General features: G+C 44.5%; 1 protein-coding gene across 10 annotated transcripts in view; it reads right to left on the bottom strand.

Moving 5' to 3' along the window:
* Cit (citron rho-interacting serine/threonine kinase) overlaps positions 1–27,213 on the bottom strand; it is a 156,201-nt gene that overhangs the window by 55,819 nt on the left and 73,169 nt on the right. For 6 of the 10 annotated variants that reach the window (XM_047560000.1, XM_047560001.1, XM_047560003.1 and 3 more), the window contains 12 exons: positions 23,317–23,422; positions 22,261–22,404; positions 20,903–21,022; positions 16,084–16,335; positions 15,844–15,894; positions 15,188–15,241; positions 13,258–13,398; positions 11,326–11,451; positions 7,860–7,955; positions 3,158–3,274; positions 2,154–2,263; positions 1,007–1,181 (listed from right to left, as the gene is read on the bottom strand). In XM_047560000.1, coding sequence (XP_047415956.1) covers positions 1,007–1,181; positions 2,154–2,263; positions 3,158–3,274; positions 7,860–7,955; positions 11,326–11,451; positions 13,258–13,398; positions 15,188–15,241; positions 15,844–15,894; positions 16,084–16,335; positions 20,903–21,022; positions 22,261–22,404; positions 23,317–23,422 — 1,492 coding nt within the window. The remainder of the gene's footprint in view (positions 1–1,006; positions 1,182–2,153; positions 2,264–3,157; positions 3,275–7,859; positions 7,956–11,325; positions 11,452–13,257; positions 13,399–15,187; positions 15,242–15,843; positions 15,895–16,083; positions 16,336–20,902; positions 21,023–22,260; positions 22,405–23,316; positions 23,423–27,213) is intronic. The other 4 variants (XM_047560006.1, XM_047560007.1, XM_047560008.1 and 1 more) reach the window with 1 other exon arrangement.

Below are 27,213 nucleotides of genomic sequence, written 5' to 3'. Positions count from 1 at the left end.
GATGACGTAAAGGACTCTGCATTTTAACACACTCCAAGTGATCCTAATGGAGGATCTGAACTGAAAAACATGAGATGATACATTTTTTCTGTCCTTTGGAGAAGTGGCACATTAATACTCCAGGATGAATTAAGACACACCTCAACGCGAGTATTCCTCAAGGTCTGATCCTCAGACCTGTCTGCTAACAGTCTTTTCCTCAGGGTAGATGATTGGCTTTTTGAAGAACTCCATCACACGTATCTGAGCACTTGCTGTGCACTAGACCCTGCCTCTGCTCCTGGCCCGAGCATCTGACTCCAACCACTGCACTCTGCAGCTCTAGTCCTGATTCTGTGGGTCCAGCTATCCTGGCCACCAGGCTGAAAGCCCCCAAGATCAGGAACCAGTCTGTCATCACCACTGTATACCCAAGCTAAGTACACAGTGAATACACGAATGTAACTTTATGGCTTCAATTACAGCCAAATCTGCTGTAACTTCCTCTCAAAAACCCGGTTTCTCTTCCCAGCTTCCTTGCATCTCTGAAGAGAGTTCCCTTCCAGCAGCCAGCCTAGGTCTCCTGTGTCAATCTTCACTACTGCTGTGAGACCTCTGCCACTGTCAATGAGCCACATAACACACTCAGCACTGCTAAGCAGCCTGTGTGGACTACATGGTGTGGCCCTCCTTACATCCTGCTGAAGGAGGAGTCATTCCACTCCTGTCTGACAGACGCACCAATTCACATAACCCCGACGTGACCCTAGGAGGAGATACGTCATCACTGACATTTTACAGATGAGGAAACTAAGGCACAGGGATTGGGTAGCTTGCAAAACTAAAAAAGAGAGTACAGAACCATTGGGAAGTGGGATGAATTCCACGCCAGACCCACGGGGCCCACTCTGTGTTCTCAGTCACCACACACGGTGCCTCCTGTGTGTTTACGCTTGGAAGCTGGCTGGTTTGGGGCCTAAGTCCCCCACCCCTCATAGACGCTAAGGAGCTGGCCCCTGGCTCTCACCTCCCTCAGCCTTGTTTCCAGCTCCAGCAGCCGACTCTTGTCACTGTGATCCTGGTGGCTGATTTTCTCCAGTTGCTCTTCCAGTTTTCGGTTCTGGGCCTCCAATTTCCCAGCCTGTGTCTCCAGGTAAAATTTCTGTTGCCTGAGTTCTGAAATCATCTCTTCCTGGGCCTTCCTGGTAGGAGGAGCCAAACAAAATCAGAGCCTCATCAGAGGTGAACATGTCTCCTCGGGACAGACAGAAACAGAATGAGACAAGTCCTCACTAAGTGCACTGTGGTCATTCCCAAGTTATCTCCCTCCTGATCAGGCCTTATGGAGAACCTGAGAACCCTTCAGTCACCACTGCCTGGAGATCCTCACCTATGGGTTTATGGATGGTCGAGACAGATGCAAAAGATGCTAACATTTCACTTATGAGATAGACTTTTTTTAGTTTTTTCTTTAAGAGTTGCTATAGGACAGCAGAAAGGAGCCTCCTCAGACTATGAGGGTATCCCCAGTAGCTCACTAACACAGGCTCTGGGAAAGAAATTGGAATGTGAAGAAAGAATGTTATCTTTCTAGTTCTCTCTAGGACCTCTTCAACTCTCCACCAAACTGCTTACAAGTATCCCAAACCACAGTGACTCAAAGACCAAATAGCAGCCCACCAAACTGCTCATGATTAAGATGTGAATCTAAGTGGGGAGGGTGGGGAAAAATCATAGAGACTGGGTAAAGAGATTATGATCCAAGTGCTCCGGAAGACAGTCCCCAATGAACCCCAGCCCTCCTGCCCCAGGGCAGCCTAACCACAGCAAAGCAATGCCCAACGGGGTGCATGCAAGATCACCTCTCATTGCAAGAGGCAAGACTGGAGAAGGAGGACAACAGCTTTCCAAAAGAAACTATAAACATTCTTATTAGAGCAAAACACTCTAATTTGAGGTGGTAATCTGAGGCATTTAAGAAAACCCAACTCAAAAGAAAGGCCATGGTGAAGTGAGACCGCTAAAGAGGACAAAATTATCCAAGTGTAGGCTGGGCCAAAGTACAGAAGTAATTAAATCTGCTCCAGCTCCATCAGAGAGAAGGAAAACAGTCTGTGTGTCAGAAGAGAAGACTAAAGCATAATAACGTACACAGTTAGAACCTACGTACTTACATGTTCCTTTGGGTGAAAAGACTGCTGTTTGCTGCCAGTTTATTGGCTTCGGACAGTTCCACAATCCTCTGTTCCAGAGACCTGATCTTGGAATCCATAGCATTGATCATCTGAAATAGAGAGACCTCTGAGACCTCACACTCAGTTACACCAGAATGGGATTCACGTGGGCCAGGTGAGCCAGGGAAAGAGTCTCGTCTGAAATGCCAGCAGTTTGGGCACAGGTAACAAACAAGTACACCAACTAGTCTGTGCCCTGGAGATCACAGATGTCACCAACAGATGGTACTCAGGTGTTTTTCCAGGCAACATTAAACGTCTCCACACTAGTTAAGTGGCTGGCATTGAAAGCACACAGAAGGACCTGCTCAGGAACCTGGCACCCGGTTCCTATAAGGAGCAGACCTCTTTACACCCCAGTTGTCATCCCATGTGACCTGGGCTGCAGGAGCCTCTAACCTCAATGTGTAAGTTCATGTTTATAGCATGGTATTTTTCTACAGCAGACTTTCCCCAACTTATTGAATCATAAGAACCAGGCTGGGGTAGGGTGGATGCTGGTTAAAGTTATAACTTCTCAGGACCCTCCCTTAGGGATTCCGATGTGGAAAGTCTCAACAGGGTCTGAGGCAATATGAGAACAGTATTAACGAGCATCACAGGTGAATCCTATGAGCTGCAAGTTTCCGAAACAACGGCCCATGAGAATTAGAAAGGAGAGGGACGCAGGGGAACAAGGACCACTTTGTCAGGGGCATTTCGAGGGACCACATCCTAGTGGGCACAGATGAGCATGAGTTTTAAAGAAGAGCCAACATTGGACATAGCTCCATTGCCTTTCGAACAGGAAGCAGTTTCAAGGGTGGCTTCCTGTTACCTACAAACTCCACAGGATTACAAAGGAATAAGTCACCAGATGAAATGGAGCCACCCCAAGTGAGTGATTCTTGGCCTGTCTTAAAAACCCTCCTTGATAAATTGGCCCTTTGAGCCCTGCCACCTACCGCCTTCTGCTCGCTGAGAATCTTGCCCTTCTCGTGGGCCTCCTCCTCGTGTCTCTGCATCAGGTTCTCCAGGCTCTCCTTATCTGCCAAGTCTTTCTTTATCTGATTGTCCAACACCTACAGAAACAAGAAAAGACGTGAGCACCACAGGTAGCCAAGCTGGAGGGCTGAGGGGAGCCCAACCAGGGCACTTGAGAAAAGAGGAGGAGAGGAGAGGGGAGCAGCTGAGAGGCCAAGGCCCCCGAACCCCAGGGCTCAGAGAAAGCAGAATCAGGAGTATGTCTGTCAAACAGGATGAGCTTAAGAACTCAAGTACCACCATCAGATGGCAAGTAACAGGCAGATTTGAACTGGGAACCTATGTGAAAATCAGCAGCCAAAAAGATCAGAGAAATACATTCGGAATGAGGCAGACTCCAGAAGGAGAGGGGAGAAAAAGATCTCTCTAGTGATCTAGACCTAGAAAACAAAGTTCCTATAATTTTCAAATATTACAACTTTTTCTTAGCCAGTGCACCAGTAGCTTTCAAAATATCCCCTGTTTCTAACTTATACAGAATTAATTCTGGGTTCTCCTGGGCTGTGTGGAGGAACAGAGCTGAAGACTGTCAAGGCTAATGTTCAGAAACTGCCAGGGACAAGAGGATGTTGCCCACCCATAAGGTAGGTGGACAGGCAACCGGTGGAAAAGACAACATAAAAGAATGGGGGGAAATGCCTCTTTCCTCCATTCTTCCTCTGATTCAGCTAGAGGGGAAAAGTCACTGGGATGAGAAACCATGTGTTCTCAGAACCGAGAACACCGCTGTAAACACCAACTATTCCCAAGTGGAAAAAAGCAAGGCAGTGATGGTGTCTGCCCCCAAGCACCAGCCTGATCTGATGTTCTGCAGGACACACATGGCCCCGCCAGTCACCAAAACAATAAGTGAAAAAGAAAGGAAGAAAGAAGACCTTATAATGTGCCCGAGCCTTTGACCATGACTCTATGTTTCTCATCACAGAGAATCCATTCTGCTTCTGCAAACGGCACCAACTGCATCAAGAGGGACAACAGGATATTGGGAACAAAGCTGAAAGAATTGGGGTCATGGATGGGATTGAAATCTGCCTTTCCCACAATGTCCATTGTGAAGGGGCCTGTATAGCTCATGGGGACATCATCCCTAAAAAGAGCCAGTCAGCAGGGAAGGGGTCCACATGATAAAGGAAAGAACAGATTTCAAAGAGGGCTTTAAACTAGAACTGACTGATAAAAAAAAAAAAAAAAAAAAAAATAGGATGGGAGTTGGTGGAGAGGAGCAAAAGGTGGAGAACAGGGTCATGAGAGGAGGAAAGCAACTCAATAGGATGACAGGCAGCCCACTCTCTTGGACGTCTGAGTGTGATGCTAAAATTACGAGCCAGAGCAGGGCAGAATCTAGGGTATGATCCTAATTATTACTAAAATGGCCTTACATAAGCTAGAACAAGGCACAAAAAGCAGAAAAGGTTAAAAAGGAATGGTTTTGCACAGATTCCAGTAGGGAAGACAGAAGAGAACAGATCTTTCCTTAACGTTCCCTGGGATCTATAAAACAAAGCTCTTTCCTTCTAGAAGATAGCAGAGATCACATAATAAGCTCCTTTTTCTTGAGGTGCTAAGGCAATGGAAGACATCTGCAGGAAGAATATTCAAAATAAGACCTAGACTTTGGCAGTGATGGATACCAACAAGAGGTCCTGTGGACCAGAAGAGACGAGCCTCTATCATGAGTGGAAGTATCTCTGAGTTTCACAGGACTCAACCAGCAGAAGGATGCACGAGAAGATGTATGCGGGGTGGGAGATGAGCAAGGACTGTGTTTGAAATGAAGGATTCCACTGAAGACACCTAAACCAATGCAAGACAAACCTGGCTTTTGGCAGGAATGACAGTTTAATCACTCATCACAGAAAGGGCTTTGGCTTTACAAAGGGTTATGGTCATCATGCTAAGGTGCCTCTGGACTACTGTACACAGTCTCATTATTTTCTGAAAACTAGTTTATTGCTAAGATAAAAGCCTGGAAGCCAGTAAGAATTCCACACTAAAAGGATGGTATATAAAATCTGAAATGCATTAAGGGGGGGCAGTTCACGTGAGAACACTTCCAGGTCATTTCTGGGTTATTTCATACACAGATATACAAATATATGGACATACATACACATACGTACATACATTTATATATTTTGTTTGTTCGTTGTTATTGTTGTCTTCTTTCTGCAGTGCTGAGGATTGAACCCGGGGCCTTAGACACTTGGTAGACAAATGCTCTGCCACTGAGCTACACCCCAGTCCTTTTTATTTGTTATTTGGCAAAAGGGTCTTGCTAAGTTGCCCAGGCTGAGCTCGAACTTGTGATCCCCTTGACTCAACCTCCCAAGTAGCTAGGATTATAGGTCTGTGCCACCACGCTCAGCTCCTGTATTTCCTTTAATGAAAAATAACCGAAAGTCAAGTCAGGGGTAAAAGAATGAAGGTGCCCAGGTGGTGCTGGTGGCAATGCTGTGTGAGCAAGGACGTGTTGGACTCCCCAGGAAAGGACCACTCGACAAAGGACTCCAGCCAAGTCCACGGCAGGACTGTCACAAAAGTCAACTGTCTCCTTCAACATCTGGACCGTGAAGGGGAAGAGATTATACTGAGATATAAGGACCAACATCTGATTCTCAAGAACGTAACAAAGGATTAAAGGCTTGATGGAAAAGCCGTTGTGATTTTAAAATGCAACAGATAAGCTGGCACGTTCCTGAATACAGTGGGCCAGATGAATTGGGCCAGCCCTCCTACTGAAAATGATCTAGAATTCTAGATAAAATACAGAAAGGTTTTCCCAGAAGCATCTAAAAGCTGGCAAGACAATTGAGATGTCACAGACGAAAAATCTAAAGGAAAACAGAAACAGGGAGAGGTAAGAAAGATTCAAAGCTGTTTTTAACCTGAGACATTCGCTCAATCAAATGAGTTTGAGCTTCAGTTCTGAGAGCCTCAAACATCAAGAAGAGACAGAAATCAAAAGCACAGGGTTACCCCCCAAAGGTGGGTGCACATTTTCATCCAAGTCTTAAAAAATTTCCATTAATAATTCTCCAAGGAAGATGAACAGAACACTAGGCATACAAAAGGAAACAGGCACTGGGAGGGAAGGGCAGGGGTGAGAACAGCAGAGTGAAAGCAGACCTCTGAAATACAGATCATCAAACAACGATGCTTCATGAATATCAAGAAATAAAACACTTTTAAAAATGACAGACTTTAAAATGAAACATGAAATTAAAAATTATTATTTTAAATAATCTAGCAAATGTGGGAATGAAACAAATAGAAGTTCTAAAATAATACTAGCTTGACATGATGGCATACACTTGCAATCCCAGTGACTCAGGAGGCTGAAGCAGGAGGATCATAAGTTTGAGGCCAGCTGGTCAATTTAGAGAGATCCTATCTCATATAAAAATAAAAAGAGCTAGGATGCTGGGGGCAGTGGCACATGCCTGTCATCCCAGCTTCTCCGGAGGTGGAGGCAGGAGGATATCGAGCTCAAAGTCAGCCTCCACAAAAGCAAGGTGCTAAGCAACTCAGTGAGACCCTGTCTCTAAATAAAATACAAAATAGGGCTGGGGAGGTGGCTCAGTGGTTGAGGGCCCCTGAGTTCAATCCCTGATACGCACATCACTCCCCACAAAAAGGGCTAGGATGTACTCAGTGGTAAAGTGCCCCTGGATTCAAACTCCAGTATCAAAGCAAAACAAAACCAATTACTAAAATTAAAAACTCAATAAATGCATTTAACAGATTAGACACAGCTAAGAAAGAATTAGTAAACTGGAAGATAAGTCAGAAGAACTTACCCAAATGTAGCACAAAGAGACAAACAAATGGAAAATAAGAAAAAGGACAGATTTGAGGCGATCTAACATACACAACTGATCCAATTCTCAAAAGGAAAGATGAGAGAGTTAATCAAAAAAGGTATCAATCTATTCAAAATTCCAGTAAATCTCAAGCAGGAAAAATAAACAGAAATCCACATCTAGACACCTCACGCTATACTTTCAGAATTAAAGAAGCAACAAAAGTTTAAAGAGCCAAAGAAAAACAATAGATTATTTTCAAAGAGAACAACATAGACTGACAGATGACTTCATAATAGCAATACTAAAAGCTAAAGTTAATGAAATGTGTCTTCCAAGAGTGTTTGTTACAAAAAAACAGCCAACCTACAATTCAATCCCATCAAAACCTCTTCAAGAATAAGGATGAAAAATAAACACATGTTCAGACAAACACAAAAAATAGCTTGTCACCAGCAGATCTGCACTAGAGAAAGTTCTCAAGGATATACTTTAAACAGAAGGGAAATAAGCTGAGGTCTAAGGTACAGGAAGAAAATTAAAAGCAAGGAATGTGGTGCATGCATGGCTAAATCTAAATTATCATAAACTGAATGGCAGTGGGCTTTAAAAATGTTTTTAATGGAATTGAAATAAATAATGGCAAAAAAAAAAAAATTTTTTTTTGAACTTCAGACCCCAAAACTTCCCATGATGGAGTGAGGAGAGCATTTACCCCAAACAGTTCTGGTTTATCAAGAAGTGGCCCTAAGTACCCAGGAAGAGAGAGAAGCTATATGGTACTGTAGAAGGAATGCCAGAGAAGATCAGAAAGTATCTTTACTTTAATTTTCTCCTCGTAGTGCTGTTCTTTCTGTTTCAGGTGTACTTCTAAGTGCTGGGCTGAGACTTGGGCCTCCCGGTGTTTCTCCTCCAGTTCCTGGACACAAAAGAAGAGATGGTCAGGTGTGTCAAGGGAAGGACACACCAATGTACCTTAGACACTCACAGGAAACAGGACTTTGGCACAGGTGTCACAGGTAACAGGTAGCTGCTTCTCCATTACTAGTCTAAGGCTCTCAGGAAGGAAACCACCACTGTGCCTTGGCCCTGGATTTTCCAAGTCCAAGTATTCACACGCACATATATGGACACAGCTGTTATGCTGTGAGGCCTGGGATCAGAAATACGTCAGCATGACAGGTCACACAAATGCAGCTGTTCAACTTTGCACGGAGAAATGAGGATCACAAAGCAACACTGGAAAGTTCAGTCAGCACAAAGCCCCTGACCACTGTCTTGAGCCTTAGGTCATTTTCACTGTTATGACAGCCTTAAATGAGAAAGTCATTTTGATTTATTATAATGATAAACAACATTTTGTATTTTGCTCATTAACAAAATTATTGCTCAAGAACCCTAGCTAAAAAGGAAAACTAATGTTATAGTTCAAGCACTTTGAGTTTTGAATGAGTATTTTAACCAGCTGCTATGTGGAGAATGTGAGCATTGGGAGATGTGTATGTGACATACATATACATGAAACAATGCTAGTGGGAACAAAGACAAACATAAAACACACTGATAATAATGACAAAAATACATGCATACACATCAAAGATGGGAAGGGAACCTGGAGTAATATGAATAGCTTAAATCTGAGTTTTGCTAAATCCTTTTATTATTAAGCTTTCTGGTTTTAAATAAAATTGTAATTTATTTGAAAATTATAGCAACTCATTTGCCAATGTATGATAAACTGATCTTTTAAAGGTAGTGTTCAATTCATTGAAACATTCTCTAAATGCACAGAGAGCTGCATCTAAGTTAATTCTTATGAATCTGGACCCATTAGTTAATTACTGATATCAAAAGTCATTACTCCAAGTTTTCATCTCTTCAAACTATTATGAAATTTTTCTTTGAAGTGGAAGCAATTATGAGAATTTTGAAGAATGAGGAAATTATACAGGATGTGTCCATAAAATGGAGGGAAAAAAGTACTTTGAGATTCACATGCACATAAAATGTTAGTGATTAAGCTTTTGAAACTCTAAAATCTGCAAGCATGGGCTTTGTTTGGGGGCCATTGAAATGCTCAATCTTCAGACCAGGTGCACAAAATCTACTGCAATATAACAGATGTGATCTTGTAAAGTTGAAGGTAAACAGGATTGTAATTAATAAAAACATTGTTAAGGGCTTTGTGTGTACTCACTGAAGTATTGCCTGCCAATGTCTTCTTTGATTAAAGCAAAAGACTTTGCTTTAATGAGAGTCCCAATTATCTGTTTTGAAAGTTCTTATCAGAATAGCAAATATTTTAAAGCAAATGAGATTTTGGACTCTGTTTCCAAGCATCACCATTACATAACAGTATTAAGGACCACTCTTTGCCCATGTCCTAGATACTCTGCAGTCTAAGCACAGGGTTCTTGAGCAAAAGGCATCTCTGTTAAGTGAAGTCACAACCACAAAGGTACTTGGGCAGGTGGCAAGATACATTCGGACAAAGAAATCCACTCATGCTTCCTTTCATTTAGAAATCATTTGATAATCATCTTTGCTTATTTCAGTCTTCATAACATGGCACAGAAATGGAAATCAGAATCTAAAAATAGGTCAAAAACTCAGATACCTGAGACTGTCAACATTAAGACCAAATTTCTGGTCCACATATGAATGGGAGCTTATAACACATAACCCAGGAATGCAGAACTCTATACTCCTCCATTTTCATTACAAAAGAACCTTTGGAGAAACAGAAGTTAAAAGTCTGACTGCTTGGTGGTTTGGCATTTTTTGTTGTTGTTGTCATTTTTTAAAGAGACCTTTTTCTATAGGTATTGGATCAACTCTTTAGTCCTGTTATACAAATACTCTTGTTCACTGCTTTATTTCCGGCTCTTGAAACAGTGCCTGACACATAGTAGAAGCTCATTAAATATTTGTTGAATGAATGAATGAACACATCACCATTAAACAGAGAAACACTTTGCAACCACAAGAGAGTTAACCACTTTGTACCAAACAAGAGATATTGGTGATGGGATCTAATCTTTTTCACGATAAAATTTCACATACTTGACGATAGCCAAGAGAAACTTTGATGATGAAACAAGAGGACAGAAAGGGCAGACTAACAGTCACATCTGTCTTTGTGTGCAGACATATAAATGTGTGTGTGTGTTTGTGTGTGTGTGTATTTATATAAATACACACACACACACACAAGACTGGGTGTCAGAGGAAAACAACCAACCAATCCCTTTTTTGATCTGTTTGTTCAGTAACATCCATATGTTCATTGGTATACACAAAAGGAGACGTGTCAGGGTGTTTGGGCCGGGTTGGGTTTGATATTAAGTACTGGATGAGCCTACGAGTTGGCCATTCTTTAGTTCATATAATTGCTGATGCCTCATTTCCCAGAAGTGATGTGAAGAGAGAGAGATGACAAGGCCCACTCTCCACCTCAACTTATGGAGGACAGAAACAGCCAATTACTCGGGAGTCTCACCAAGGGGCAGGACAGGAGGGAGTTATGAAGAGATTCCAGGTCATCACTGAGTCTCTCAAATGTGATGTCAAATTTCCGGTTTGGGGACTGAGATCCAAGGAGAGAGCCTTTGAAGGCACTGCCTTCCTCCCTGGCAGAGGCAAAAACTTCAACATATCTGCAACTTGAACCACCTGGACCCTCCTTGATAAGGTTAATTTGGCCATCAGAGCATGAGACAGAATCAGGATGATGAGAAACCTTAAAAAAGACCTGCCACGTCTAAGGAAATTGAAAAAATAATAATAATAACCAACTGTAGCAGAGAAAGTGAGTGGGTGAACATGGATCTATGACAAATACTACTCTGAGAAAAATAATTCTGTATGACTAATTTCTTCTCTAAAAGCAAGAACACAGGTTTCGGTCTTAAAGGTCTAAAACCCCCAACAGCTTTTTAAATTGGCATTGCTAAGTTAATGGCCATACAAAGCTCTGCTAATAGAAGGATGTAAGTGCTCCTATAAAAATATATCAAAAATGATAGATGCATATTCTACTAAAAAATAAAAAATGCCAGGTAGCAGCAAAAGAGCAAAAAATAATATTGACGGATCTATTACCAGTGCTGAAACGCCCAATATTTGGTTATTCATACTGTTCTGTGATGTGGTGCACACTGAAACCACTTCTCTTGATCCACCTAGTTGGTGAGACCTCCCGTGTGACAGCACTTCATTCTCCTTACCCCCTTCCCTTTGCAACCTCTAACCTGTTATCTTTGAACTTCCCAACTTTCGTTCCTGCTCACCAGAATTTTATCAGCCATCTGCTGGATCTGTTGGGATTTTGTCTGGATGTCATCCTTCAGTCTGTTTTCTCTACGCTCCATGGTCTCTAGTCTCTTTACCTTGTTCTCCAGAGAATGGCGGCGTTCCTGTAGATCATGAATCAATCAGAGAGTTTTAATGGAGCAACTGCTACGGGCATATCACCTGCACCGTGGGAAAGAGCCCTCAAGAAGCATACACTTGAATCAGGAAGAAAACTGTAAGGCACCTGAAGCAACAGCGAGGAAAATAAGACTGATTCAGGTGCTCAGCTGGGTAGATTACAAGAGTGCATTCATTCATTCAAATATTTACCAAGCACCTACTATCTGCAAAGTACCACGCTAGGCCTCACGGGAAATACCAGAGGAAGATGACATAACCCCTGCCCTTGGAAAAGAGAAGACAAACACAGTTCACACCACACAGGTTAAGAGGGGAAGAACCACAAAGCACACAGGTACAAAGCGCTGTGGGAGGGGACAAGCAGGAAGGGGGACTTCTCACTGCCTCTGAGAGGCAGAGGTGAGTGTGAGCCGTGAAGAGGGACAGCGGTGTAGGGAGGCTTGGAGTGGAAGGGATGGGAATAGGAGGGCGGATGGCACTGCACACAAAGGAAGGCCCACTACCAGGAACACGGAGGTGGTCGAGAGCCAACTTAGGTCCCAGGGAAAGCCAGACCAGCTACAGCACAGGACGAACAGGGACCCAGCAGGGGCAACGGTGAAAGAACAGCATCTGAGGGTCAGACTTGCAGAGCTTCTTGTACAGGCTCAGGGGTGCACCTAGGATACACAGGACCCCTGAAATAGCTGGGATGGGGCAGGGGTGCTCGGGGCCAAGGATCACTGTGAGCAAGGTGGGAGAAGAAGATCAAGAAATGACTACATTAATTAGCCAAGAAGGAAAGGGTTTGGACCAGATCGCTACAGAAATGGCAAGAGGGGGTGAAGGGGAAGGAGAGAGCATCTCTTATTTATGGGACTGAGTGACTCAGAATGGCAGGGTCCAAGGACTCACAGTGGACACCAAGGTTTCAAGGGTTGGGGAACCAGAAAAACCACAGTGGCCCTGACTGGCCGGACAAGGTTGAAAAGGGAAACCAGCTTGCAGGGAAGGAGACTGAGCTCATTCTAAACTTAAGGCACTGTTCAGACATCCATCCAGAATTTCAGGGCAGCAGTGGGAACTAGAGCCGGGAAAGAGCAGAGAGAGCCACACATCAGCCGATTCCCACCCGGACTCTGACGGGGAAATGCAAAGACCTGTTGGGACAGAGAAACAACTATAGCACATGCGTTCTGCGGGAAAGCACCAAGGGCTGGGGAGCAGAGACGAACAAAGAAGTGTCGCTGTTTGCCCTACACTTGTCTGCTCTTTTACGTTTTGACAATGAAAAGGCACTCACGTATTTTCTGTATGATTATATAAATGATTTCAACAACAACAACAACAACAACAACAAAGAATCTGAGGGAGAGAAGAGGCCCCACAATGTAGACCTGAGAGTGGTCCACATGTGGGGGGCAGGGGCGGCCTTGAGATTAATATGTTACAACACTGTCGAGAAGATGGCAAGGCACAACAGGAAGAAAAAGAGAACCTCTGAGATGGACCGACAGTGAGCCGATATCAATATAAATTCTCCCAGATTAGCCAGGAGGTCAGAGGGAAACAAGCAGACAGGAAAGCTTTTGTCGAGACATCTTTCACTTCCGAGCCGCCGAGACAGATTCTCTTTCCTCTTGGGGAGCTTTCCGAGCCTGTCAAGTTTCAAAGGGATCTTCAGAAGGGAAGCAGTTTGGTCAAACACAAGCAAGTGACATTCTGCAGTTTCTTTCCCTGGGTACAGCCAAGGCCAGTCGCGTGGGTGCCTGGGGTCAGTCCACTGCAGGCTGGAAGCCCCTGCTCACCTCGGCTTCGACCAGCTTCTTTCTTATGCCTTCGGAAGAGTCTTCTCGGTTTTGCAGCTTCTCCAGCTCCCTCTCAGCTCGCTCCTTGGCCTGGCGAATATTCTGCAGCAGCTCGGTGGCCTCTGTGCTGGCTTTTACCGCCTGCAAGGAAAGAAGGTACAGGGAATCAATGTCCAAATGTATTCGTGTGAAAAGATGGTGACAATATCTCTAAATGTCAGGTAACACTGAGAATATACTCTAACCATTTTCCAAAACATAAAAGCATTCTTTCTGTTCTGCATTTCATCTATGCTAAGGTGCTTCTTTATTTTTAACATCACTGAATTTGGAATGCATCCTACAATGAGATTGATGAATTTTTCTTTCTTGCATTACATAAAATAACGGTGTACCTGATAATCATTTGTATCTTCAATTCAGTGCAATGTCGTGAATGCAAACAGAAAGGTCTAGATGGATTGACCTACGTAGCAATTGTATTTACCTCTGATCATTAATTTCCTTCTTATTATAATTACCTCATTTGCTAATTTTCCTATGAGGAATTTGCACTACTATTACAAGAAGAAAACAGGATAAAAGTTATAATTTAAACTTTTTTCTTTAAATTCCTTTCAAAGGATAGTCGTAGTGTTAATGTGTTAATTTGTGAATAATTCACAAATCCATATTTACAAAAAAAAGTTAAACTTCTTAAAGTTAATTCTGTATTTATTAATTTTGGGGGGGTCATAACTACACTACTGGTCTTATAGCACTATAGGAAAGGAAAGATCCAAGTTCATGAGACTAACAACCTCACATGTATTTTGCTTTAAATTAAAATTTTGAAAAGTAGAAACTGCAAAAGAATGCCAACTCCGAGAGCAGCACAGTCCCATAAGGGAGCCTCTAGCCACATGTGGCCACTGAGCGCTTGAAATATTGCAGAAAATTCACTTTTTAAATTTTATTTTTGAGTTTAAGCTAAATTAAAAGAGGAATTGGTGTCTGGTGAGTATAGAGTTTTCAGTGTTAGAAGATGAAAAATTTCCAGAGATATTGCCCAACCATGTTGCATGTACTTTTAGCTTTACTAAACTATACACTTAGAAATGGTTATTTAATGTTATGTGAAATTTTTTTAATCACACTAAAAAATAAATAAATATTGGCTCTATGAAACTAAGCCAGCAAACACCTACACAAACATTCTGATGGGAGAGGCCTGTCCCAGAACCAGATTCATTTCAGCCCTTAAGTTAAGCATCTCCAGTATTCAAACTGAAAAGTTCTCACCATAAAGAAAATAAATATGTGAAGTGACAGGTGTGTTAACTACCTTACTCACTTCACGACGGAGTACACAGATCAGAGCACCGTGTTGTACATTATAAACATATGCAATTTTTATTTTTCAAGTTATACCTTCATAGAGCTAAGGTAAAAATAAATCAATAAAATTAAATAAAAATAGAAGCAGGGCTATTGGCACAAACTTTGCAGGATGCTATCTACCAAACACCTCCCCCCAACCTTGGGATGACTCCAGGGATCCCCCAACCATCCTCCGGGCAGCCATGCTTCTGGAGGAAGCGGTCTGGGTGGGGAACAGCCCAAGCTTCTCCTACCAACGTGCAGACGGGGTGCCTGGCCCCCCAAGGCGAGGTGCGAAAAGCTGCCTCTCAGGTGCAGTTGTAGTATAATTAGAACTTTTACTTGAGAGTCTCACACAGCTTGGCTTTTAAAAATAAACACTGCTGACACGTCTCAAAAGGAAAAAGTATCTTCAGAACTCTGATATTTTCAGGTAACAGCTCCCTCCCCCTTCATTTTCCTCGGCTCTGAGTGACTAATTCTGCTTCTTTCATCCTCAGTGCTCTGGGAAAAGGCAAAGAAAAGTATATGGAAATGGGGGGACGTTCCCGAAAAAATGCCTCGGGCTTACCTTTTCCAGCTTTTCTTGGAGCTCCCGGATTTTAAGCTGCTGCTCGGCATTGATCTATAATTGAAATCCCAGGAAATAAAGAAAAAGGCAAAGCAGCATTAACATCTGCATTTAGTGCAGTTCCCGCTCCTGGAGGTTTCTGTGGGGTCTTGGGGGTTTGTCTCTCAAGACCTGCTAATGGCGAGCAAGACCGGTGGCCTATCGGAGAAGCCTTTGGATCTCGGGGGCAGACCTCCAGGGGGACTTTACCTCTAGGATGAGTAATATGTAAGTAGCAAAAAGAGACTAGAAGTTGCACAGGGCTCAGACACGATGAGAATTTTCATTCATGCTTTATTAAGTGTCTGGGTGTATGTGTTACTGTGAGGAAGTGAAGTGTCTTTTATTCTTTTTAGAACCACAGCTATGTTCGACATGGTCACCAAGAGGCAGACCATCAAGAAAACCTGGAGGGGCTGGGAGTGCGGCTCAGGGGTTGGCCATGTGCTCAGCTCTGGGTCGCATCCCTGGCACCAAAAAATAAAAGAAAATAAAGTAAAGTAAACGTAGAAGAGAGTTCCCAAGTCTTTGCGAAAGTATCCTTAATCACTGACTGACCACTGACAGTAATATTTAAAAATCTACCCCACACAGCAAATCAATCACAGAAAATATACCTTCTCAAGTTTGGAATATTCTCCCACTTCAGGCTTCCCTTGATCCTTAGCCTGTAATTACAAAGATACAACATATTGGGAAATTTCAACAACCTAAAAGTCTTGCAGACAACATCACCAGTTTTATTTTCTTGGTCTCTATGACCAAAATAACATTAAACAATAATAATGTTATCTCCTGTAAGAAAAAGATCAGGAGTTTTCCAAAAGTATCTCATTATTTCTCAAACCTATACTCACTAAGCTAGTGCTCCCTTGTGTGTTGCTAAGATCATCCATGACTGTGCCCAAAGAGCATCCTCCTGGGGGGTGGCTGACTACCTTCATCAGTTTATGCTGACATTCTGTCGCTTTCCGCTTGAATTCTTCAGCGGCAAGCCGAGACTCTCTCAGCTCAGATTCGTACAGATCGCTCCGTCTTCTTGCTGAGACAAGATCCTCTTCCAACTGATTCATCATCAGCCTCATTTCTTCCACTTGAGCCTGGTACTCCTAAAGAGCAGGCAATGGAACAAAGGTGAACTCTGGAACTCCGGAAAGAAAAAAACAGGCCGTGGGCATGGAAGGCTATCGACCACGGAGGAAGAGGCATATTGAGGAGAGAAGGAAAGAGGACCGACCCACAGAGAGAGGTGAATGGAAAGACGGACACCGAGTGGGCAAAGGGGAGGAGCAGCAGGAAGAGGAGGGAGCATATTAAAGCTTTACACTGCTTTCATGTGGAACATGCATCTCACACGCTGATAATAAGATCCTCGGAGCAAATGACACCACACACTGTGGGCTGCACCTTAAGGCAGAACTCGGGAGTGAGGAAAGGGCTATCCTTTAAACGAAGATAACCTGCTTATGTGTAGTTCTCCTCCAAGGGTAATAATTCCTATAGATTTGTCCTTTAGAAGTCATGTGCTCCTAACACAATTAGATCTGGTACTAGTTTTAAAATTAACCTTTCAGACGGCACCAGAGGGTAACTGGAAGTCTCGGTGGAAGCATCTGGGAAGGTGAAACTCATCATTGTCAGTTTCTCACCATTAATTTTTCTGGCCCCAAAACTGAAGGATGAGCTTCACATCACTCCTGCAAAGCAAGTCACCCTGAAATTTGGAAGAGTCACAAAACACTGGCCCTGGACAAAATAACTTGTGAGAAAAATTCTCAGGAAAGAAGTATCTTGTTCCCCAGAGCAAAAATGTTTCAAGTGATGTGATCCAAACAGCCCTGACCTTTTCCAAAATGAATTTTGAAAATCAAAATACAACGTGTGAACTGAGGTTTTTTTTTTTTTTTTTTTTCCATGATGGGATTTACCAGATGAAATGGGCAATGGTTTTGAAAAATTCTGGATCAAGTATGAAGATAATCTTCATAAGCAAAATCAAGGATACTATTAACATTCTTGTATTTATATGAATGCAGTCATAAAATATTTATGTGTATGTGTATATATACATGTGTATATATATAGTTTTTTTTTTTTTTTTCTTTTTTTCTTAAATGGGGGAAGAAGTCAGGGAAGGTCCAGTGCCAAAAGCCATGGAAGTCACAGTCATCTGTGGCCCTGGCTGAGGAGGGTCGAGAAAATCATATAAGGATTATATCTGAATAAGCATTAATCTAACCCGAGGTGACCGGGATGGGGCGGAGGTACAATATGAAGGGGAGAAGGGATTAAATAAAGACTGTCTTCAACATTCATAAAAGACAGTAACACCTCAAAGACCTCTTCTCCCAGGAAATAACTGCTAAAGTATCAACTGAGCAGGGATTTTCTTTTTAAGTCAATACGTTTGCAATTTATACTTTAACAGGATATTCGGGACACTTTTCATCCCCCTGTAACAGGTGATCTCTTGCTATGCACCAAGGGGAGGTCATGTCTTTACAGATGGTTTCCATGTAAGCAGCTCTCCCCACACCAAAGGTAGAGAGGAAAGGAAAACACGAGCCCGAGGAAGGGTGTGGGTCTCACTTCATTCCCTCCCACCCAAAAGCACCCTGCTACTGAAGGACAGTCCTCAGGACCCTGGGCACACAGACCCTGGGAGGCGCACACCGGGCAGTGGTGCTTCAGGTCTGCCTGCGATCCCAGCGTGAGGCAAGAGTGAAAGGGTGCACCCTTTGCTTGGGTCTTCTAGACCCTCCTCAGCCAGGGCCACAGATGACTGTGACTTTCATGGCTTTTGGCACTGGGCCTTCCCTGGCTTCTTGCCCCAATTTAAACACACACACACACACACACACACACACACACACACACAAATATTTTATAACTGCATTCATATAAATACAAGAATGTTAATAGTATCTATGAAAGCAATGTCTTTGACCTTAAAGTTCACTTCTTTTGGGGGAATTTAAAAAATAAATATTTTACATGACCCTAAAAGTACAGAGGTCTCTTATCCCTAAGCCTGCTGTGCCTAATGGAAAATTCAGTCCTGCCCACAGACATAAACCCCAAACTGTGAGGGCAGCAAAGGGCTGGAAGGTCTCAGGCATCTTTGTTCTCAAGTTTCCTTTTCAGTCTTGACTCATGTCAGCAAAAGAGGGAATGTAATTTTTGTGCTTTGTCAATAGCAAGGATGGAATGTCTGTCCCCACCCAGGTCCCCCACATCTCTCCTTCCTGAGCTGTCAGCACCCAGGGGGAGGAAGGCAACATCCCTGTCAACTCTCAGAGCTCTTGGGGCGCCCAGTCTGCTACAAGCAGCAAAAGGAACCTACTCATTTGCTGATCTTCTGTTCTTAGGCTGGAGATTTCAAGGAAATCCTATAAATCCAACAGCTAACCAAATCCCTGCTTGGAGAGAAAGCTGGGAGATGATCAGGTCTGTTTCCAGGGCTGCCGAGTGAGAGCTGTCAAATCTCTGCATGGGACAAATGTGGGCATGAGCTGGGCAGGTCAGAGGAGGAACCAGGGACGATTCTAACAACCCATCTGAAGCAACTCTTCTGAACGGAGCTTCAGAGTTCGAGGGAAGGACATAGCAGGCATGGTCCTATTCATCCGGATACCCCGAAAAACAAAAGGCTTCAGTGTGCCCACACCTCTGTTTCCTTTCCTGAGAGAGGGTAGGCGAGGAGGAAACAGCAATCGCTATCACAGTGCATGAATCAAACTATCCCATGAGACCTTTAGGTGTTTTCATTTAAAATTGAATCCGAATACTCTATGGGGGTAGCCAGGTCAAAGAAGCGAGATTTATTTTTTAAAAACTAAACAGTTGTACAGAAAATTAGCTTTTTAAAGGAAAAGCAGGGAATTAATCCCAAATCTGGGAGGAATCAATATACTGCAAAATAAATACTGGAAGTTTGCTGTAAGCATTAGAAGCTTTTTCCTGGTTTGCAAATATCCAGCTCTTACAAAACATATCACAAGTTATTTTAATATATCCTTTCAATGAGAAATAAAATCTGAAACCAAGTGTTCTTCCCCCAAATGGAACTTTTAGCGGTCATTAAATCTTAAAACTCCACATGTACGCCAACTGTGATATGAATCATAAAAGACCTTTCTTTGAACTCAACTACCAGCATAAACCTTTTCAAAATGCCCTGATAATTCTATTTCTATGGAATTTATGGACACCAGCTGCTCCCTCTGGTGGCCAAACACAGCTTTCATTTCCCCAGGATGTCCCCAAAAAAGTAAAAATTTCCAAACACATTGAACTAGTGAGAGAACAAGAATCTTACCTCCTGAAACTTTTAGGATGAAAAAACTACATTGATAAAAGGGGCATGAGTCACCTGTCAAAGCAGAGTTCTCAGAGCGTACATGTTCCCTTCAAAATCTCTAAGGTTAGTATTGTTCAGAGGCCTGATGATCCACTGGCAGTTTCCTATGCACATTTATTTATAACCATTTTATCAAGCAGGGGGATATTGACCTATCACTTCAAGATATCAAGGGGACAAACACAGTGTGACAACAGACCCACACTGCCCCCCCAAAAGCAATCACTCTTTCTTTAAATGGATCAAGTCCTTTGCAGGAGCTTCTCACGTTCACGCCACCCAGATGGCCAAGTTTGTGCGACCCAGAGATGAACATGCTCATTTCCACCAGTGTTCCCATTAGGTTTTTCTGAAGTGAATGAGAGTTGCCTGGCAGCTGATAATTCAGCTCTCCAATTACTCATTGCCATCTATTCATTAAAGTTTCTATTTACAGTTTCTTCAAAAGACAGAAAAATCCATGCTAAAAAGGAAACAATGAGGCAATATAAAAAATGAGCCATCTAGAAAGAAAACCCTTTTAGAAAGTAGGGAAAAAAGAGTGGGCTTTTTAAAGGCATCGGATCTCTTTTCTGAACACATTGGGGACAGTTTTCTGTTCTCGGATATGGTGGTGTTAATTCTGACTTGGCCTGAATGGCTCAAACTTTTCTTCCATGATATTTCTTTGCATAAAATTATGAATTATCCTGGCTCCTCCTTAATGTGGGTCTGGAAGGCTATAAAAATATTTAATTTTTTGGAAACATCTAAAGCAATAGTTAGCAAACTTTCTCTGCAAAAAAATCACAGAGTAAGCAGTTTCAGCTCTGCAGCCCAAACCATCTCTGTGACGTTTCACTTCTGCCTCCACAGAGTGAAAACAGCAGAGACTGACAGGTTAATGAATGAGCATGGCCATGCTCCGGTAAAACCGTACTTTTGGACACAGAAATATGGATATCATGAAATTGTCACATCACAAAATATTTTTCTTTTTTTTTTTTCCAAACTGACTTAAAATGTAAAAACCATTCTTAGCTTGTGAACCATAGAAAAAAATGGTGGATCGGATTTGTCTGAGACTGAAGTTTGCCCAACTTTGCTCTAAACCAACAACTTTATTAAAGACATCATGGGATGCAGACTTCAAAGAGCTGGCACAGTAGATCTATATAAATCATGGGGCATCTCAAGCGACCTACCCACCTTTCTAGGTCCCTCTCTGCCCCGTTCTCTCTCCTCCCCACCCTCAACCCCCCTGTCTCTCAAACACGCCTGAACTGGGAGGACTCAGCTGGCCAAGAGCCTGCTCTGCTCCAGGCAGGCAGTCATACCTGCTCTTTGATTTCTTGGAGCTTCCGGCTCTGCTCTCTGATGTCATGGAGAAGCTGCAGTGCTTTGTCATCCTCCTGGGACACCTCCATCCGTGCTTGCTCCAAACTTCGCTTTAAGCTCTGCAGAAAGCAAAAATTTTAATAGGGATGCTCCATGGATCCTGCTCTGGTTGAAAAGATTCATTAAGAGAGCCGCAAGCTGCTTCGCCGACAACAGGACAGTTTCAGGTGACAGCAGACCAAAGTTGACAATTTCCAGTTGGTTGCTGATTCCAGATTTTCATCCTGTAAACCCTCAGGTTCAAGAAATATCTCAAGCTTGTGACCTTACAGATCCAGCCTAAAATTCCATCAACCTGTCTCCTGCGCCATCTACCTAATTGTCACAGGTGCTTACTTGCCTGTACGGAAGTAAAAGCCAGTAAGATCCCTCAGCAATTAAACCACCACTGACTCTTTTCTGTAACATCAATTATTCAGGGACCCTCGGGTACAGATGCCTCTTCCAAAGCTGCAATTACTTCATCCTCTGCCCAGTTGTTATTTAAGAATTCACTGAATTATCTGCCCTTCCTGGCTAATTTTTCCTGAACACCTATCATCCATAAGCTTCCCTCAATGCTTCAATGGCACTGAAATATGTATCTGAAATACACAGCTGAATGACTTCACCCACCACTGAAAGGTAGCCAAGTCTGGAATGGAAACATAGCAGTTATTCTTAATCAGCCACGTTCTATAGATTTCCTCTCCCTTGTGAAAAAAAAAGACTTTAAAAATGTGTGATTCAACTTCTTAAGACTGTTTAATTGGGCACATCAAAAAAACACCTGAATGAAAAATTTAACGAGACAATGGAGAAGACAGTCTACTCTTGTGAAGGAAAGAAAAAACAAGTCACATGGTAAATGACAGTGGGTCTGGGTCTTCTTGTCACTGCACTGGTTCTAGGGAATGGGAGATTGACTTGGGGCAGGTTGGAAATGTTTTCTTGTACATATTTGAGAGTTTGTTCCCACGGCTGATCATGTTGGGGATGGTGGGGACCAGGGAGGTTGGGATGGGAGATGTTAGGACCCTCTCAACTCGCTGCCATGATGGCGGACTCCCATCTCCAGGCTCCGTGGTACCAGCAGCCTATCTGGACCTCCTGCTGGAAATGAGCCCCGCCTCCTTCCTCGGGGGCCTCGTGCCCGGTTCACACCACTCTGCAGATCACAGGTCGTGCTCTTGCACGCTCCCTCTCTCTCCTCTCTGCCAGGGGCTGTGATGTGCCTCATGAAGTCATCATGAAACAGGATGAGACACACACAACAGAAGTGCCGCCTCCAAGGGAAGGGGCTTTGGGGGAGGCTCACACTGCATTCTGTGATGTAGGTGGCAAGGTCCTGCTCCAGGAGGGATCTCTGAGTCTCAGAGGCCTTCAGCTCCACCTCCTTCTGACTAAGCACAGCCTCCACCTCTGACACTCTCCGATGTAACCGGGTCATTTCCTGCTCCATCTGAAACAGACACATGGACAGGTTAGAAGGGCCCCTGGAGGTCCCTTAGGAGCAATCAAATCTCAAGCAGCCTCCAAAACCACCTGGCGGTTTGGGCTACTGCTAAATCGCCAAAAGTTGGGGTGGAAATACCATTGTTTCTTCGCCCGGGAGCACACAGGTCTTCGTAAGAATAGTCACCAAACGCTAAGTCACTCCTCTCATCCAAGTCCCGCTTCACACTTGGTCACTTCTCTAACCCCGTTAGCAAGGAAGCCACAATCATCATTTTTCACCTGTTTGCTTTTTGCTTTTGTTTTTGTTTGGTTTTTGCAGACGTCACTTTAAAATTTATCCCAAATCCATCTTGATCCCCCCCATCTCCTTGCAAAGATCTAGAGGGCAAATCCAGGACAGGGCAAGGAGCTACGTATGCGTCTGCACTCTTAGGAGTCCCAGGCAAGCAGTGGCTTTTATTAGTTTCCAGAGAGTTGTCTCTGGGCAGGAACAGTGAGTGTTAACAGACGTTGAGCATAATCAGCACAGTGGCCGCAGTGACATAAGCAGGAGTTTTTAAAGACTAGGAAGAGAGACTTCACATCACTCAAAGCAGATGGGATGCATCTCAGCCACAGGTGAGGACCCACGCCACCTGCCGGAAGAAGCAGACTTCGGGCTGGGTCATGCTGAGAAGCGGGCCGTTTTAAATCCAGGGCCTCCTCTGGTTAAGATTTAAAGGATTTACGGCAACGTCAAGGCCCGAATTCATCTCCCTCTGAGCTGCTGGAGGCGCGACTTCAGCGAGGGAGGTACCGCCTCGCTCTCTACGGATCAGGAGGCTCAGTGCCAGCAGCGGCCCCAGGCGGGTCCCTTGGCATATATTGACGGGAGGATCCTGGAGCAAGGAGGGAGGCCGACTGCAGAGATAAATACCTTGTGACACTTGTCCTGAGAGTCTTGCAGCTCTTTGCTTTTGATGAGAAGTTTCTTTTCCATGGAGCTAGTCTTGGCAGGGGAGTCCAGACCCGACACAACAGACCTGGACAGAAAAAAACCAACGTCAAGGAGGCCAGCAGGGGAGCCTAAGGCGCCGAGGCGGAGGTGATGGATTTTCCAGTGTTCTCAGGCCACCAGCAAAGCTGGCCCAAGCGGCTTCTTATGACATCAAAGCCATAAGGCAGAGGGGTGGAAGTAAAGGAGGACTCTGATGCAGGCGGACCTGGTGTAAACTGAGTCACCAGGGACCTGGGGCAGGGGTTCGGCCTCTCTGAGCTCAGTCCGCGCATCCGGGAGGGGGCGTGATAACAGGAACATGGCGCACAGACGGCGTGCCGGGAACGCCCGGCCTCGTGCCTGGCGTGCTTCGTTCACTAGCACGCGCGACAGAATGCACTGTGCACCCACGCTGCTCCAGTGACCTTCCAGGCACTGGCACACGACAGTGACCAAGACACAGGGGTCCCTGCCCTCTAATAAAGGCAGGCAGAATCCCTCAGGCAGATCCAAAAACAAACAGGTCACGGATGAGGATAACGTCTACAAAAGGAAGAAATGGGGCTGGGACCGTTTTAAGCCAGGGTGATCAGGGAGGGCTTCTCAGAGAGGAAGACATTTGAACTCAGACCTGAAGGATAAGAAGGTGCTGGCCAGACAAAGCTCTGGAAAGAAACAAGCTCCAGGGAGAGGGGATAACAGATGCAAAGGCCCTGTGGCAGGACGGAGCTGACACAGCAGCGCACAATGAATGTCGCTAGTTACAACGCTGATCAAAGTATTGCTCATCCCTCTGCCCCAACCCGAACAAGCCAGTGTAATTGTTTCATTTTATAAAAACAGTCAATGCTTATGATGATGTGCCAAATAATGCCCGCATTCCTCTCGCCAAAGATGTCTACGTCCTAATCCCCAGAAGCTATGAATGTTACCACATGTGGCATAAAGTACAGATTGGTTAAGTGAAGGGTCCTGAATTGCGGAGGTGTCCTGGATTACTGGTGAGTCCAATGTCATCACAAAGGTCCTTACAGATGGAAGTAGAGGAGGGAAGGAGATGTGACAGTGGGGGCAGGGGTCAGAGACTTGAAGACACTACACTGCAGGCAGCCGCTAGAAGCCGGAAAAGGCAAGGAGACAGATTCTGTCCTAGAACCTCTAGGGAAAGGACGGCCCTGTCTAGATGGATTTCAGCCCAGTAAAACCCATCTGCAACTTCGGAGCCCCAGAACTGTAAGATGATACACTTGTGTTGTGTGAAGCCACTGTATTTGTACTGATTTGTTACAGTGACAACACAAAACTCATACGCTTATTGAGCCCTGGCCCATACCTGGCTGTGATTCAATGCTAGCCGTGTTTTAACTCTTTACTCACCACAATAGTCCTATGAGGCAGATAAAACTTATTATCCTCATTTTTTAGAGGAAGAAATTGAGGCTCAGGGAAGTTAAGTAAACTACCAGTTGACAAATGGTTTCTGTTCCTCTCAACAGGCAGGTGGGGGAGAGAGACAGGTTTGACACACCTGATACAACTCACAGGAAGGTATCAGAAAAATCACGTAACAGGACTCTAGGAAGTAGACCGGGATGCTCTCCCCACACGGTGCCTGATCCCTAGAGGCAGCTAGTGAAGCGTGGGAGGAAACGCAAGTTCTCTCAGGGCAGCCTCCCTCAGCGGTTGGCACCTGGGTGCAAACCTGGCAAGGGCGGAGGGCAGGCCCAGGTGACAGCCAGCAAAGCCTCTCACACGTAGAGGGACATGGCAGAACCCACCCCTTCCCCACAGTCTGTCTCTGCTGCTTGCTCACAGGATTGCAGGGCCTGCTTATCAGTGACCATCAGGGAAAGTTCTGCTTTCTGCTGCCCCAAATGACTTCCCTGCCTAAAAGAGGTCAGTTCCCTGCAGCAATGCAAAACACCTCTCTCCCCACTGCTCCCGGCCCGATGACAAGGGTTGGCGTGCTTAGTGCTGGCTGGCTGTACCCCAGGGACAGTTCCCAAACCGCCGAACAGCCAGGAGCGTCAACACCCAGAGTCCCGCTGCTCTGGTCAAAATCTGACCCCACCACTCAAGAGCCACGGGGCCTTTCTGAGTCTCAGTTTCATCATCTCTCAAATGGAGATGATTCTCACCCTCCTTCAGAGTGCTGGTGACAGAGAACAGGATGGGACAGGCACAGCCCTCAGCCCAGTGCCCGGCACCTCGCAAGGATCTCTCGAAGGTCACCAGCACCGTTACTGTCTTGTTTTTACTGTTACTCCACGCAACTCTGTAAACAGCACGTGCCCCACAGGCCTAAACAGTTGCTTGAAATGCTAACACAGAGGGGGCTGAATGTGTTCTGTGCCATTATTCACATTAAAACAAATGGTGATTATTCACAGAAATAGGCAACAGGGAATGAAATCCAGAAATAAATCTTTTTAAAAATCTCACGTTAGGCTAGAAATTTTAACACCTCTCAACAGCCTGTTTTCTAGCCAAAACACACGCACGCACGCACACACACACGCACACACAAGCACACGTGCACTTTCTCTGCGTTTTCATGAGATGCAGTGCATTGCTTGGCATGGCCTCAACTTTCTTCCCTATTTCCTTTATTCCCGATTGCAATATGGTGGGTGGGCTAGGGAATAAGACCACCCAAGGAGTGGGGGTGATCCCTGGTCCTTCTGTAATCAAGGGTCACCCACATGTCACTAAGTCACAGGCATGACATGCGTCAGAGGTGACAACACAGGCCACAGCTCTTGGTGCCTAAGCACAAAATGGGCCCCTTTTAAGGAACAATTCCATGGGTTCATGGTGGGGGGGGTGGGACATGGTCCACAAAACTTAACACATGGAGGGCAGGCTCCAGAGTGCTTGATGTTTCAAGTGCACTACTCTGGGTACAAGCAGACTGCTTACTCACAAAAAAGAAAAAGGAAAAAAATAAAAAGCATTTCTAGGTCACTCATTAATGGGACCCCAGAACGGAGGAGATGCGCAGCCAGCACTCGCTGGAGACGCTGCGACAGCTCTCCTCGGCGCCCGAGGTCCAACTCCGCATCCTGCTATTTTGATGCTTGACAAATGCTCACTGTTTAGAAGTTCTAAGTACAGCAATTAAGAGCTCTTCAAAATAAATACGCTAAAGAAATCATTTTTCTTAGAATAAATAAGAAAATCACATCTAAAAAAAGCTCTGGTAAAAACGCTGTGACTAAACCCAGCTTAGAGCAACAGGCACACCAACACTCACAGGCCTAGAGGATGAGGCCGAGGCCAGAGGGTGGAGGGCAGAGGCCAGCGTGGCTTCTCTAACTTCTCTGCCCTCGGCCCAGCTGCATGTCCGCAGCACCTGGACAGCCTCCACCCAACACTGATGTGCAGAGCCCACCCAGACCATGGACATCTGAGACAGACAGCCTGGGAGGGCACCCCAAGCACCCCTATCTTCATAAAGCTCACCAATGACCCTAGGGGACAATCAGGATTGAGAACCGTCGTGTTCATCAGAAGAAAGTGCTTGTGATTTAGGATCCAGGCATTCAAAACTCTTAACTCTCCTCAGCATTTGGCTCCATGTGGCATTCTGGTTGGCCACTCATTTTGAGAACCCAATGTAACATTCAGCATCATGGGTTATAGATTTCATTCAAGACAAGGTTCAGGCATGAGACAATGATGTCTCATTGACTATTCTAAAATTGACATTAAAAAGACACGTATGGGGGCTGGGGAGGTAGCTCAGTGGGTAGAGCGCTTGCCTTGCAACCACAAGGCCCTGGGTTCGATCCCCAGCACCGCAAAAAAAAAAAAAAGACAGGTATGGCTCAACTTAGA

Source organism: Sciurus carolinensis, chromosome 8 (assembly GCF_902686445.1).
Source record: "Sciurus carolinensis chromosome 8, mSciCar1.2, whole genome shotgun sequence".
In the NCBI taxonomy this organism is placed as follows: domain Eukaryota; kingdom Metazoa; phylum Chordata; class Mammalia; order Rodentia; family Sciuridae; genus Sciurus; species Sciurus carolinensis.
This window is presented reverse-complemented; position numbering and strand designations above follow the sequence as displayed.